At 40.3% G+C, this 16,376-nt stretch overlaps 1 protein-coding gene across 3 annotated transcripts in view; it reads right to left on the bottom strand.

Annotated features, from left to right (window-relative positions):
• The window catches only part of PTPRG (protein tyrosine phosphatase receptor type G), a 685,327-nt gene that overhangs the window by 40,185 nt on the left and 628,766 nt on the right, over positions 1–16,376 (bottom strand). For all 3 annotated transcript variants that reach the window (XM_033132046.1, XM_033132048.1, XM_033132047.1), the window contains 2 exons: positions 15,609–15,700; positions 4,794–4,885 (listed from right to left, as the gene is read on the bottom strand). In XM_033132046.1, coding sequence (XP_032987937.1) covers positions 4,794–4,885; positions 15,609–15,700 — 184 coding nt within the window. The remainder of the gene's footprint in view (positions 1–4,793; positions 4,886–15,608; positions 15,701–16,376) is intronic.

Raw genomic sequence — 16,376 nt, 5'->3', positions numbered from 1 at the left:
AAGATTTAAGCTTGTATGTATTTACTGTCTACATAACAAAGCTGGAATTCTCCAAATGAATATTCTGAGTATGTATTAACAGGCACAAAATCACAGAAGACAGCCAACTGGAAACAGAAGATTTAAAATAAAGTGAAACAAAAAACCAAGCAACCAACCACTAAAGTTGATATGCTCAGAATTCTTGGGAGATGAAATAGGCTACATTTCTGCCTGCAGTTGATATGAGAGGTTGTTGAAAGGGAATGTGGAGACGTACTGTTCTACCACTCTGTGGCTCAATTCGAAAAAATAATTGAACGAAAACACATCGAGAAATCTTTCCGATGACTCAGCTTCACAAAGCAAGCAGAGAAGACAATATTTTGGACTTGGTGACCCAATATGCAGAGTCTGAGTGCAGGCAGCCTACAGTTGTGTTAAGAGCACTGCCCCACAGAAGACTGATGAATGTAGGTCATGATTACAGCCCAGGGCTTCAGGGTTGGATGCAGGTACTGCTCACGCTACATCTTTCTGCCTCCACTCTCCTCTGCTCAGGCTCCAAACGGCTGCCACACTGATTTTCTTCAAATATTGCTTTGACTTTATGCTCTTACTCCGAAACCTCTGGATAGATTCCACATTGCTTCACCAGGTTTTCAAGTTTCCATCCTGTCTCTCACCAACTCCCTGCCCAAATCCAGACAGTTTTAACTCTGTGCCTTTGAAATGACCAGAAGGTTTCCCCATCTTTCCTTCACTGCCATTTACCTGGCTAGGAAGGCCTGTCCTTCTCGTCCCCTCTCCATATTCAGATGGCTTTCTCTAAAACCACTGCCTTACTGCCGCAGAAAACCAGCCCATCTTTGGAATGTACATCGCAATGCCCATCACACTATAGCAGGTCTATAAAACAATGTTTTTCTATACAATGTGTGAAATTTGGCAAACTCACTTTCCCCCTACTCTTGGTAAGAACCTCAACTTAACCAACCATGATTTTCTTCATAATAAGGGTTTAAAAAATGTTTTTCTTCAAGACATGTAAGACCGAACCTAGGCATTTTGTCACTGAAGCTCAGGAAGCTTTACAGGGTGGCTTTCTGCCATCTTGAAGGCGGCCTTACACCTCTGTTCCTGATTATGTCACGGGCAACACTAGAAGTCTGCACTGGACATAAAGTGACTGTGGCCACCGGTCCCTCAGCACATGGGCTCAGGTGGACAAAGCTTTGTTCTCTTGATTAAGATGAGCAACCGGCCCAAATTTAGCTCAGCTGGAGTTAATTGTAATGGAGGTGATGCCCCAAAGGATCTCGTCACGGGGAATTGGGCCTCTGGCCTGATCTCTGCGCTCAGCCTTTAAACTAGTGAGGCTCTGGAACCCTGCCTATTAATTCTGTCACCCTCTAGAGCCTTGGAGCTCCCTCCTTTGGAAGGATTACGCTACAATCGCGCCTTTGGAAGCCTCCTGGATTATGACTGTGGAGGCCAGGGAAGATTGAGGTTGAAGTCAGCTCAGGTAGCCAAGGGAACAGAGTCATCAAACACTATCCTGACACAAGGACTGATGTTATTTCCAGTGACTGCAAAATCTGCTAGAGGTAGAATGTCGCCAGCTTTTCACAGTCTCCAACATTTATCTGACAAGATCAAAAAGCTTGCTTTCAGCATCACTTTTAGACAAAGACTCAATATTACCAGTGAATCATTTTTCTCATTTCCCTCCAAGCAGTAAAGTTCTGAAAATATGACAGCTATTCGCCATCTTCACCCCCAACCCCCAACTTCCATCCATGATTTTTAAACAAGATGGGGCAAATAGAACTTTTGGTCAAATACCCAGTCAAAATTCATAGGAGCCCTTCTCCTTTGCGCTCCTCCACTTAATTTGCTTTGCCCTCCGTCTACTTCAGCTGTGTCCACTCTGGCCTCCACCTCCACCAGACTGAACTTGAGTGCAGTATCTTGAATTGATCTTTGTACATTACATGATGTCCAGAGAATAACAGGTACTCATAACTGTTAGATGAGTTGCTTTATTTCCTATTAATGGCCAAATATCAACTATCATGTGGTATTTCTCTATCATCTTATGATTCGTTGACTAATTTTAAGATTTTTATAAGTCAGATTATCAGTGACCTGGGAAGGCTCTAGACCAAAAAAGATCACGTAATGGGGCTCCCAGTAGTCTTAGTGGGGGCTCCTTATTTGGGCTGCTCCCCCACCTGCTTTTCTGCCAAGGCAAGTGTTGGCCCGTCAGCGGCCTGATCAGTTTTAGACAATCACTGGTAATCTTGGTTTTTTTCTTCTTCTGACTTCAGCTCATTACAAGACACTGTAATGAAAGTCTGGAGGGTGTCAAAGTTAAACATGTAGACTCGCTTCAGAAAGCCCTGGTCTTGATACGTACTTCTGCCATTTCAAACAGAGTCACCCAAAGCCTCAGTATTCTCAGGGATCAAGTTTCCTCATCTGTAAAATGGGGACAATAGAACAGCGCCCACTTCATGGGATGACACTGAGGAGTTAAGGAAACGCCAGCCATCATCATTCCACATAAAAAGATCTGGAAATCTGGGGTTGAGGTTACTACTCTCTTTCCATAAAGGTTTTGTTTTGTGGTTTTCAAAGTCACACAAGATCTCTTTTCCTGACCTTTGTTTTAGAGCTTATTCCTCTCTCTTGTGTTTAAAACAGCTGTTAATACTGTCTTACATATCCTGTTGTCAGTTTTCCTTTTTAGCATAGCCACCAAAAAGGAATAATGCTACTGGTTTTAAATACGTCAGATTTTCCCTAAATTAGAAGATGACCATATATTAGTAACTTTTTATACTGTGTCTGCCCACCCCCGCCCAACCCCCCCTTTATGTTGCTACCTCACTGTTCTTCAAAGAAAGGATATTCTTCCTATTCTGAATAGCTCTGATTTTAGATCTTTCAAACCAGGAAAGATTTTGAAATGACAACAGTAAGACAATGCCTCCTTCCTCCCTGCCTTCCCCACTCCCTTCTTATAACTACCAGCTAATAATATTTAAGACATACAGTTTAATATAGCCTACAAAACCTAGCCACAGTAATTATTTTTCTTTTCCGGATAGAAACAGGGTGCAGATGCCCAGGATTTGTTAACAGGCATGATTTTGATGCAGCAAAGCCCATTTTAAGTCAGATCAAGTTTACAGAGGTGTAGCTGATTAGTTTGAATAATTAAATGGTGTCAAAACCAGCTGTGATGAATAGCACTGGGGTCTCAAATCATAAATAATTGAGAAACTGGAGTTGCATTTGATCGTCCTCATCAAATTCTGTCCTCTAGAGGATAAATGTTTGTCCTGAATACCATCAACATTGTTAAATGCCTCAATATTCTTGCTCAGTCATCCAGCCAACAGTCAATTGAACTAAATCACTTTAGCACCACACACATTTGCTGTCCTCATGAATACAAAATGTTTGACTTTAAACCGTGTTCTTTGTAGTTGAATAGGCACCTTTTTGGTAAGCATCTAATAGCTGCATTAAATACCTGACATGTTTTGTTTGTTCCATGAAACATATGACTTTGCAAAGTAAATCAGAAGGTTCCTCTCTACCACTTTTCGCTTTGATTTTGCTCAAAAAACAAAACAAAAACAAAAAACTAAGGGAAAGACTTTATTTAAAATGAGTTGTCAATATAAAAGCTCTCATAATGGCCTTTGGGGACTCCGACTTTGCACAGAGACAGGAAGGAGCTGTTAGCTCTATTTCTATTTCTCATCCTCCATGCAAAGTAATTGCACCTCCCAGCTGCATGGCTCCTAGACAATCTCAAAGTGCTTACCTTCCATTACTTCCTTGGAAGCTTGTAACCAATTTTGTGAAAAGAGCTGGGCAGGTTAGTCATGATCATCCTTTCCATTTTAAAGTAGAAATGAGACAGAGAAAGGAACCGCCTCACCCAGAGAGCTAGGAGACAGCTGAGCTGCCATGAAAACTTGGCCTCCTCGGCACAACTCTTGCTGCCAGAGATGTGCCTTAGTTAAGCGCCTCAGTGAAGAAAAGGGCAGTCTGTTTAATAGCTCCTCATCGACACCCTGTCACTGCTGAACTGGCAGGGAACCTAGAGTTGGCAGGGGGTGCAAGCTGCTCTCTACCTTGCTTCCTACACACCAGTTCTGAAAATCCAAAGGCTGTGTTAACCCATGTCTTCTCTCCAAGGATTAATAATCAGGACAATAACAACCACCTTCGCACGGCTTCACTGTTAAGCCAGCCCTTTCAAAGATGTTACTCATTCCCTTTTCCCAACAACTTTAGGGTGGAGGTGACGTTAGCACCATGTTCAGAAATGAGGAAACGAGGGATCAGACTGGCCCGAGGATAACGCAGCTCACTACTGGTGGAGCCAGCATGGCGTGTCTCAGAGTTCAAATCTGCTGTGTCCCCCACCCCTTATGCATCCTGGAAATGACAGGAAAACTAGAGGCCTTATCCATTGTATTAGGGCTGTTGCCCAGGTCAGAATTAAAATGAAGAGAAAACCCTTCATTTGAGTTTGCCTCCTTTTTTGACCACTAAGCCACTGTTCTTTCATAGAAGTGCATGTCCAGGACATAGGTAACCAACTCCCTCCCTTACACCTAATTTTTATTGGGCAAAGAATGCCTGTTAAAATTGTAAGTGTAATAAGTAAGGAAAAGCAAAATAGCTCCGCTTTCCTCATTGTTGTGCTTGGCGTACATTCATTTCAAGTTTACAAAAAATCTCTATAAAATAAGAATTAGGTTTCTGGAAATTAATTTCATATTGAAACATACCTCAAAATCCTCGGAGAACCCATGCTGGTTATTAGAATAGAGCTCACCAATGTGTTTCACAAACTGTTTGACAGGAATGGCTTCCATGTCATCTGTGGGAATAAAATGGTATTCAAAGTCACACAGAATACTTCCACAGAACAAGTAACACAGATAAGGGATTACTGAAGACAAATATTTGATTTTTGGAAGGAGTCGTTATAATTGTATCACCTGAAATAGATGTCCTCAAGAAAATTATCAGGATTTATTTTACATGAGGATCTCAATTATGATTTTGAATGCCTAGAAGCTAGGTTAAATACAGTTTTTAAAAAAGGTACTTTGCAAAGAATTACCTTTTTTAATATTCAAGGAAATTTACATATTTAAATTAATCACACTCAACTAAAAGTCTGATTTTATCAAGGGTACCTATTTGTCAAGAAATTTTATCACAACCTAGGGTTTCTTTATTTTAAATTGCTATTCAGTGGGGTCTAGCTTGAAGTTGGAGCAGTTAAGTTCTATCTCCAATCTTTGAAACCTGTGCAATTTTTATACACAATTAAAGATAGATGCCATTGTAGAAGCTGACTTCGGGTACAATGCCATCTATGTTTAACTGTTCAAAATTTGAGTTCAAGACAGCTGTGTGTACACGATGCCAAATTATCAGTTTGGCTGAATTAACTGGATTTTTTTTTTTTTTTTTGACGTTGACAGAATAGGTATAGATTCAGGAAGATTCCACATTCCCATTTACTGTAGGGTCACTTTCACAAGGATGTTTTCAGTGCATGAGCCCTCAGTATGTTTTAAGCTGATTTACCCAGATCCAATCTGATACTTGAATACTGCTGTAAAACTGCCACACCCCACTAACGGGAGCTCCCCAACTTCTTCCCTCTCTTCTTCCCCCGACCCTCCCCCACAAATATTTCCTTTTAAAAATACTCCGCTGAATTTGAGATAAACAACAGACATGACATTTACTTTATTCAGAGTGAAAGATCTTTGGCAAACGCACAAACATCTAAACTGCCACAGATGCTTTTCTTAGCAAAGGGTATGAAGATCTGTATGTGTAAATGAGGTCCTACTTTGGCAAGAATGGTATAGATCCAGGCCTGACAATCTGATTTCTCTTCATCTGGTGACAGTTAACATTGACTATGTCATTCCTTCTCTACTTTCTTTCGAGAGAGCAAAGCTCTAGGGTGGCTTTTTGCATCTATTGACATTTCAAACTTGAATCATTCTTAAGCGGAAAATAGCATCTCTTATACTTTGTTTAAGGAAGGTGATTTATATGTTCATAATCCAAGCTGCTTAGCATAGAAATGTTACTTATCAAATAGGTGGTGCTCTGTAAGCACAAATTCTTTCTGTGTGAACAATTAAAGACCTAATCATTTTAATAGGCCACCTTATGAAAAAAAATTGCCAAGTTATTTACAAATATTTCAGGATTGAAGATGTTCATGAATATGCAATCATTTTGCACGCCCAAGAAATCTATAGCTCCATAATGATGTAACCAGCATTAACAAAGTAAGCAGAGCCAAAATGTTTCCGCAGAATATTTAGCAGAATGCACAGTTCAAGAAAAATTTCCAAAATTATCTGATTAGTTCATTTAAAATGTTCAGAAGTAAGCAAATTCTAAAATAATTATCAAGTGGCAAAGAAATTATTTTAAGCTGAGAAAAGGGGTAACATGTACAATGTTGGAGAGTCTCTAAAAGATTAACCCAAGAATAAACACATCTTCAGACAGAGGCAAAATAAGTGAGATGGGACAGAACCTAGCCCCACAAACACTCCCGTATACAGACCGCAGCATTTCTCTCCTATTTATTTTGAAAGACTCAACATTGTTTCCAAGGGCAGAGTGACATCATTACCAGTGTTCACAGTTTGAGGACAACATTCCACAGTGACAGTCTAGAATTGCAGATTCCTAATAGTTATGCAGCCATGATTAAGCAGACGGCTAGCTCAAAGTAACAAAAAACCTGCCCGCTTTAGAGCTACTTTACTCTACAAGGTACAAACCACAGCATTTTAAACGGCCTACCTAGAGTCATTAAAAAGTACTTTGATGTTAACAGCTTATTATTTTTTCCTGCATAGTGCTCAGCTATAATAATATCCCAGCTAATGCCATACTTGCCCACAAACCAGTCTGCCTGCTACCCCCGTGGCCAGAAGCAGCAAAAATCCAACAGAGCTCAGTGTGATAATCATGGCAGTATCTGACTCACGAGGCTCTCCAGTTTGCTTCTTTATCCAAAGAAGTCTAACCATACCCCTGCAGGTTTCCAGGCACCACCAGTAACATCATAAAACTGCCAGCCAGACACACACACACACACACACACACACACACACACACACACACACACACACACACACACACACACGCTGTACTGACCACCATCGGCTACCCAGATAACACATTATTTGTCTTTTAATCAAGACAAATGAAACTAAGGGGTCATAAATCTTTTTTTTCTCAATATTAAGATGAATACAAGGCTATGACTAATTAGAAGTCCTAATAGTTTTCCTCATATAGTTTTTCTATTAAATTTCTTTCAACATGAGCCAGATAATTATAAAATTGCTGTATCTCGCAGAGGGCAAAGCAATTAGGACATCCTCCTAGACCTGAGCTGCTCCATTTTTATGTGGAAAGACCCTGTGTTATAAGAAGATATCTATCTGTAAGACGTTATTTGTACCTAAACATCTGAGTTTCATTAACGAATGCAGAGAATATTAGCAGCATAACTGTGGACCAGGCACTTTCTATGCCCTTTTATGTACATTATTAACATGTATTATTTTCATCCTCATCTTACAGTTGAGAAAACAAAATCAGAAAGAGTAACTGAAGGCTGGAGTATGGCAGCGAAAGCTGGCCACAGACCCAGGGTAAACAGTGCTCCGACTCGAAGAGAATGGATTTCATCTGGGCACAGTGAATGGGAACCCACTGGACGAGGCATTTTCTGAGGCCCTAGGACTCAGCCAGGTGGTAGGGACATGGTCTCTGCCCTTAACATTTGGGTCGGAGCAGTGACGGACATAAGAAGGTGAGTGCCAGGACAGCGCGTTGAAGACGACAAGGGCCATAAAAGGGACAGATTTAATGACTTAGGTTGAGACTAAATGTCACTCATGTAATAGTGATGGGGGAGAAATACACAGATAACAGGTGCGCTGGAATCCAAGTGAAGATGTTTTCACTAACTACAGGTTAGATGGGAGATTGTTACGGTATGACGAAAACGGTCTGGTGGTCGAGTTGGTATAATGAGAAGAGAGCTACCATTTCTTAAGCCCTTACTGGTTGCCTGGGACAGTGTTAAATACTTTTCATACATTTATCTTCACAAGAACTAGGTAAAGTGCCCATTGCTACCCTCATATTACACATAAGGAAACTGAGGGTTCTTGTCCAACGCAACCCAGTCACTGAGTGGCAGAGCTGAGGTCTGAATCCTGGTGTTCTGAACCCACAGCCTGTGCACCGTCGGTGGGATGCTGTCTTCATTCTCAAGGAAAAGCAAGGAATCTGAGTATCGCAGTTAATCTAATGAAATGTTACTTTATAATTTTGTGCCAAAAATGTTACTTAAAGAATTTCCCCATAACAAAGGTTTGAGTTAGGCAAAAGCGGGACCACTGCTGTTAGCACTAAAGTACCCCATTAAAATGTTTGCCTTAGCTGGTTGTGAATCAGCACCTGAAAAGTGGGCTTGTTATTAAATAATATTATTTACATTCTATTCCAAGATGGTAGCCTTTTGTGGTTGGAATTCAATTCTGTAGGTAAGAGGATTTGTATTTTGGCCAATCTGCAACAAAACGTCCTTATGCACCACTTCTGATGAAGCCTGAAATTAGTCTCTGGTTTGTAGGTTCCGAAAGCAGAACATTAGAAGAGTGTGTGTGTGTGTGTGTGTGTGTGTGTGTGGTGGTGGGGTGAACGTCGTCGACTGAGAAGAAAGTATCAAAGCTGAGAGTCTAAGGAGCAAAGAAAAAGAGCTGAATAATGTAGACCTCAATTGCAACACTGCAGGAAATAAGGAAAAATGCATTTGAACATAAATAAAAGTTGTTTCCAAACTCTGCGGTTATGTGTGTTTGTACTTGCATTTCCCACCATCGGAGGGAAATCACCTATACTTTGTCTATGCTTCTAACCTACTTGCATATGCTAAATTTGCTATCTCTTCATCTTAAGGAATAACAGATAAACAAAAATGGAAAAACTTAGCTTTCTTGTCTGCAATTTTGGGTTTTGATATTCGAAAGGAAAAATCAGCAGCCGATGCTGCCCCTGAAAAGCCCACAGAGAGGCGCTGCCGAGGCCCAGCCCAGGACACTGCTCTGCAGTAGGTTCTGGCCTGTACTCAGTCAAATTGTGTAGCTGTTACTCTATCAGCCTCTGGTGATGGGGCGCTTCCTGTGTCTTAGGCACCAGAGGCAAAGGTGTGAATGGAAAAGCCAGAGCTAGGTTGCCTGGAGATGTGACTTCACCTCTCTGCGACTCCTCATCTGTAAAACAGGAATAGTAGCAGTGCCTAATTCACGAAGGGTTATGGAAAGTAAACTAGGTAACATGAGTACTTGTAAGAGTGTCTGACATTTAGTAAATGTGTAATAACTGTGACTTACCATTAGGTGCTAACTGCTTTACATGTATGACCCTATGACCTAGTGGCTGTCATTACCTCCATTTCATAGATGGGAAAACTGGCTAAGAGAGACCAAGTAACTTGGCAAGGTCCACTGTCATTATCAAGTGGGGCTAGGCTGACTCCAGAGCTGGCTTCTTCCACCTGATGTGACCTCTCTTGACCTTAAATTGAACATTTTAACCATATGTATGGTTAGAGAGGGCAGAGAACCATGTAATACATTTTAAAGAACCTTTCCAACAGAAAGGGCTGAAATGAATCACTTTGGCTTTAAGGGTAAGCGTCAGTTACGCAGTTACCTGGAAAACTCACACTGGCATTCTGGTCACCTTGATGATGCCGGATAAAAAGTATTCTATTTACCTTCCTACCAGGATGCTTCCTACCAGTGGCCTGCGTTGACTGGCTTAAGGTCTGTTTAAAAAATACCCCTGCTTGCTTACTGTGGCAGTGTGTGGGTACACATATAATTACCATTACGAATCCAGAGGGCCTTAACTCACTCACTCTATGACCAATCTCTAAATTTCATTCAACCCATAGCAATTACCTCAACCACATTCTAAATTCCAACCAAATCTGTCCGTGATCAAGGAGAACACATAAAGTCACAGTACACTACTTGGCAGAAGTCAATCCTGCTCAGACCTTCCCCCACAACCATAGCGCATGACTGGGCTGCGGTTATCAGATACTGATAACCACTCCTCTCGTGGACAGACCTCGACTTTAGGAACTCAGTCTCCTTCTTGTCTGCCTTCTCAGCCTCCAAGGCCAAGCTCAGGCCTCTCTCCATGCTTGGTAATACCTCTGTGGCAACTTAGGAAGATAAAGCAAATAGGCACTAAAAGAACATTATCGACGTGTTAGCTCCTGAGTTAGGACACAACAAATAGATTTTTGTCCAGACTCTTAGGATGCAAGGGGTGTTGTGGAGATGGGAACATTTTATTTCCTGCCATAAAAAGAAATATCTTTTCATTTATGACACAATGAAGTCAATAAAGAAAGGGCTTCATTAGAGTCAAAAGACCAAAGAATCTCCTTTGGAGATAATCTCTGTATAAATAAAATATGCCAACAAGGTTGGTTTAATCCCAAGGGTTTTAAACTGCATGTTTAAAACCCTTTTATATGCTGGCACCCTGCTGGAGCCAGTGACCTTCCAATTATTAAAATGTATTTTAACTGCTGGGAAGGCATGGACTTCTAAGCTACTGGTTAGCAGCAACATTTTGTTTTGTAATGCTCTTATTAGAAAGTTATATTTTCTAATTTCCAGAGAAAAACATTTATAAGAACATCTGTGTTTAACAATATGTACACTTGGAAAAGCCCTTTCAACATTCTCTATAAACAGGTTAACTTCATCAGCTAAGTTCTGATTTTAAAAAGCTATATATAATGAGTCTAAAAGAATAACATAATACGGTGAATATAATTTGTAGTTGACATATGTAGTATATAAGGCTTCGTTAATAACTGCAGTGAAAATATCATTCAAGTTTGTTGTTTCACAAGAATATCCCCAGGTTGCAAACACTAGATTTTAAGAGTACTTGTAGATGTTCAGAATAATATGGATGTCGAAGGACAGAAATTTGTGACCACTTATGAGGGGACTGCCAGCTAGGTTATTACATTCAGTTATGTTCTATCCTCACACACTAAAAATGAGAAACCAGTAACCATGGAACATTTGATTGTGAAAAACCGTTAATGAAAAATGAAAGCGCCAAAGCCCCATTCATTCTCCTACAGAAATCACAGTTTAACTTATCTGGGGGGCTGGCAAGGGGGGCAGAACACTTTCCCCAAATATCGTACAGGGAGCTGGCACTGTAGTTCAAACTTTTTGTGATGTCACTTCTACAGAGATTGGACCCTAACCTCCAAAGCATTTCTTTCATGTTGGATAAATACTCTTGCATTATGAGTTTTCTAATGTGGCTAATTAACCTCAGCCACCATATTCCGTCTTGAGCATTTCCACATTTTACATAAGTGTGGGTGATACCAGAGAAAAAAGTCTTCATTCTTACAAGACTGTGTTCCTATAGTGAATCAGAAGAACACACCGAAGAGTCTAAATTCCTAAATTTGGTAAAATTGATTAACTCAAAAAAGATTCCTCAAAAATACCTATAAACTACTGTCTCCAAAGGCTGACTATCAAAAGGTTAGGAAAGCTTTTCTTAACGATTTGCCTGTTTTGTATTCCTTTTCTAAAGTCAGCATAACTTACTGATTCTACTTATGCTTTGGGATTTAAAGACCTGAGCTATTTATTTATGAATTTTAACCACAGCAGAATCATCCAAAAGTTGCTGATTTAGTGTCTAAATTTATTCAACGACTTTGTGAATTGCTCCTTAAGACAGTTAAACCACACAGGCTTATTTTTGCGTAGGGAATAGGAGTACTGGTAGACTGAGTCTTTTCCTTAGGCAGGAAGAGAAAAAAAAATGACTGGAAAACAAAGGTAAGAGATTTTTTTGATATGGAGGAAACTTCAACAGAAGACTGATGAAACACTCTCTAGGAAGATGAAGGAGAATTTAATGCAGAAGCAAATGGTCAGTGCTAGTGAAAGAAGACAGTAATGATAAAGAGCAACTCAGAAAAAAACTGAAGAGAATATTCACATTTTGAATTTGAATTCAAATTGCCTTGATTTAATGAAGCAATACCCAAATGAAGAGCCTGAAGACGAGATACGAGAACTGTCAGAGCAGCATGCCAAGAGGTGGCAGACCCATTTCTAAGCATCTGCGCTTTGAAGTCACACACAAAATTCCAATGCTCGCTTCACCACTTATCTATGCAACCTCAGGCAAGTTATCTAATGGTTCTGAGCCTCAGTTTCTTCATCTGTAAAATGGGAAGGTCAATCGCACCAGTCTCTATAAAATTGTCGTTGGTAAATGCTCAATAGATGGTGATGATGATGTTTTCTTAAAAAATTTCATTGTAAAGGAAGTTCTAGGAACGGAATACATTACACATTTTACAATGCTGATCCAGGAGCTCTGGTTTACAACAGTTTGGTACCTGAATTTTCTACCTCACCCTGTTGCACACATTTTTAACCAGTATAATGCTTCAGTTTACTAGTAGTTGTCTGGAGATATCTTTTTTTTTAATCAATTATAGAAAATGAGCTCAAGTGATAAAATAAGTTGATTAATCTGGGACCCAGTAGTCTTATTATTAGGTTTTGAACAACGATAAGATATAACTAAAATCCAATGGGCAGAATAAGTATTCCATATGAGCTGGATAAATATCCTGTTCGTTTTAGAAATAAGAACAATTAGGTAATTCCTAAGGTAAATCATTTGAAATGATCCCAAGGAGATCTCCATTAAAAAAAATTTTGTGTTAAGTTTTAACAGAGTGAAAATAACAAATCTATTAAAACTTGTGTTTTTCTTATAATGAATTTTCTTACGCAAGGCACAGCTTGTACTGTAATAACTAGAAGAGACCATAATAATAAAGAGAATAATAGATTGTTAAAGTACTTCATAAATGACAGTATTTTATAAATGTAACTATTAAACAGGATGGTGGAGTTTTAAGAAAAATAAGAAATGTGATCACGTTGAAAATTCTTTAAAGAAAGGTCATGCAGGGTATCTCCTTCCCAGTTAAGGGTGAAATAAGTTTATCTAGGCATCTCTTCATAGTTAGATAAGGCTAAACTACTTGCCAAGGATGCATCTACTATGCCAAGTGAGGTACAACTGCGTACCATCCATGGATTTCTCAGTCAGTGGAGAACTTGAAGACATTTTCATTGCATGTACCAGTGAGCAAGAATTAGGACAAAGTCACATTAAAAGAAAGGCCTTTGGGTTGTTGAGTATTTTATTTAACACTGAAAAGCATTTCTGGTCTAAGCTTCCTATTCACAGGTGTGGCAAGGCAGGTACAATCGCTGGCATTTTCTGAGAGTTCTGGTGAATGGAGAGTCCTAGAGCCCAGGTCAAAGAGAGTGGCCCACCCAGCCAGGCACATCCAGTAGATGTGGTTCGGGGTTAGGGACAGTCTTAACCTGAGGACCCTGCCATGCTTGTTTCCAGGGCTGCAGGATGAACAGTATGAACAGTACCATGATTTGGGAAGGCAAGCTTCAACAGCTGACACTGCTAGCTTACGTTATGGTTTCCAAAGCGCTTTCGCACACATCATCTCACGTGATTTCTAAGGCTGCCTCACGTGCAAGTCGGGTAGACATCCTGCCTCTTTACAGATCCTGAAAATAAGACTTAGAGAGGCCAAGTCATTGACCAAAGGTTTCATGGTAAATACAGGGCGAGATCCTAGGTTTTCTGATCCCTAATCCGGTAGGAAAATAAAATAAAAACTGAAACCAGCCCAAGAAGTAGCTCACCATTTAACCTTTTAAAATGGATTTCAACTGCCCAGCTACCCAATCTCCTTTGTTTGTCAGATGAATTAGTTCAGAGAGACAGGCTCCCAGGCATTTCCCAGAGGTCAACAGAGATTCTAGGTGATGCAAGAGGAAAATGATTACACATGTGCTACTGCACAAATCCAGTACATTTGACAAAACTGCTTATTCTATGAGGATGGAAGACTGATGATTCCTTTCCTGCTTCTTCTCCTCTCAAAGGCAAGAATGCAGTTTCCTCTGCCACGAACTAAGAGAAACGGTTAGTAGAAAGGACACAGTAACACAAGACCTGTTCTGTCAGTATGGGAATCATTTAGTGGTCACAAAATAATCCAATGAGAACTAAATCGAAGACTTTTCTGTAACCCTTTTGTTTCTGTGTGACAAGCATTCGTGAGAGAAGCTAACCAGATGGGGAAAACAAGGCCAATTCTGGCAACGCCTAATGACTTAACAGGTACAGACACATAAAGGGCCAAGGAAGACCCCAATGAAAATGCACCTAGTGATTTGCAAACAATAGAAGCATTCCCTCCCGTCCTCAGAGAATGACTGTACTGCTGAGCTTCACAGCTTCACAGCCATGGCCTTTTAGGAACTTTCAGGAAGGTTTTCTGACATTCATTCATATCCATTCTCTCTGTCTCTCTCTCTCTCTCTGTCTTTCTCTCTCTTTCCCTCTTTCTCCCTCTCCCTCTCTCCACCCCATCCCCCCACCCTCCCATCTTTCACTGAGTTAAAGAATGCCTGCTCTTATTCTAGCACTAAGGAGACACCCCTTTTCCTTTATGAAGCTCTCGTTCTAGTGGGTGGACACCACAAACAAACGAGTATAATACATGGTATATAAGACAGTGAAAACTGTTCTGGAGAATGAGGCTGACCAGTGGGATGGGGGAGCTCGGGTGATTAGGAGGTGGCCTCACAGTAAAAGTAATTCATGTCGAGAGGGTGGAGATATAAGATATTTAAAGACAGGTACTTACAAGCACATAATGAAACGCAGAGGAAGAAGTTCAGATTGGGCAAAAAGGAAGGGACACCAAATAAACATGGTGGGGGCCATCTTCAAACCCCACAGCCTATCTGTCACAACTAAGCCGCTGCTGAACTTCCACGTGGCTATGGCATTTGCTGGGGTTTACTGCAGTGCATCCCACCAATCCTTACTCCTTCCGTTAACCGACTGTTCTATCTTCTTATTAAACGACAAATGGAATATACACTGAACCAAGAACATATCCCTAGACATCCACACAGACATCACAGGAACCAGAACTTCCAACTCTAACATAAATTACTTTCAGAGTAAGGGATCATAGGAGAAAACTCACTTTAAAAAGATGTGTTGCAAATTGTGATATTTTTTAAAAAAGCAAGCACAAATTGCCTATCAAAATGAAATTTAGTCCAAGTAGACTGCAAATATGTAAGCATGTTTTCTCCTCCCTTTTTCTTTTACTGTCTTCCCTCCCTTGCATGTATTAAGTCAGTTACTTGTTCCTCTTTAAAGAGGATTTCATTACTTTGCAGATATGTAAAGGAGCAAAGATGTAATTAAATTACCCTTAGTTAAGGATCTCTTAAACTGAGCAAGCTTTAAAAGGCTATACAAATATTTTGTCATGGCTTTCACATACAACTGAGAACAAAAGAGAAAAACAATTAGTCCACTGGAGAAATAAGAGTAGCGTCTTAACTTACCCGGAATAGGAATAATAGGAATACTTTCATTGGGGACCACCCGAGGTGAACTGCTATCTTCCACATAGAAATGAGCTGTCTGAAAACATTTTCTGTGGAGGAAAGAGAAAACATGCAAACAGTGAGACCACAGAAACACACTTTGTTTGAGTTCATCATTTTTCAATTCTTCCTTCACAGATTTCCCCAGCTTTAAATATCACACAGCACTGAGTAACAAAGTAACAAGATACAAGGACAACATTCAGCCTATACCAAGAACCCCACATAGCTGAAGAATATCCGTTTTTATTTTATTTGTTATTATACCACACCTATCGTGATAGTCAAATGAGAAAGGCTCAGTAATGAACCACTCAAATACATGAAAATTTGGCACGGACAGAGTAAACTTGCTGCACAAACCTGCTAGGATTTACCCCCTTCAATGTTTCTAAATTTGACGTTACAAAGGAAGAGTTTACTATTCTAAACCCTCAGCACCAAGTTCAAAACCACACCTCGAACCCTCCCAAATGGAGTCATCAAACGGCCCAAGGACACAATAGCACCACAGTGTTAGTGCTTTGCAAAGGCCCTCAAAGCCGCACACAGCTTTTTAAGGGGGTCAGAGGGCTTCAAGGGGGCAAGCACTCAAAATCAGAGGCCCTTGCCGGACAAAATCAGAGATAAGGACCCGAGTCCCTCAAGTGTCATCTGCTTGGTTTGGTTTGGTTCTGTTTTTACCTGGACTTCAGGCAAAGCAGGGAGCAGACACTGGTCATCATA

This window comes from Rhinolophus ferrumequinum, chromosome 17 (genome assembly GCF_004115265.2).
Source record: "Rhinolophus ferrumequinum isolate MPI-CBG mRhiFer1 chromosome 17, mRhiFer1_v1.p, whole genome shotgun sequence".
Lineage (NCBI taxonomy): Eukaryota > Metazoa > Chordata > Mammalia > Chiroptera > Rhinolophidae > Rhinolophus > Rhinolophus ferrumequinum.
Note: the sequence above shows the minus strand (reverse complement) of the source record. Positions and strands in the feature narration are given on the sequence as shown.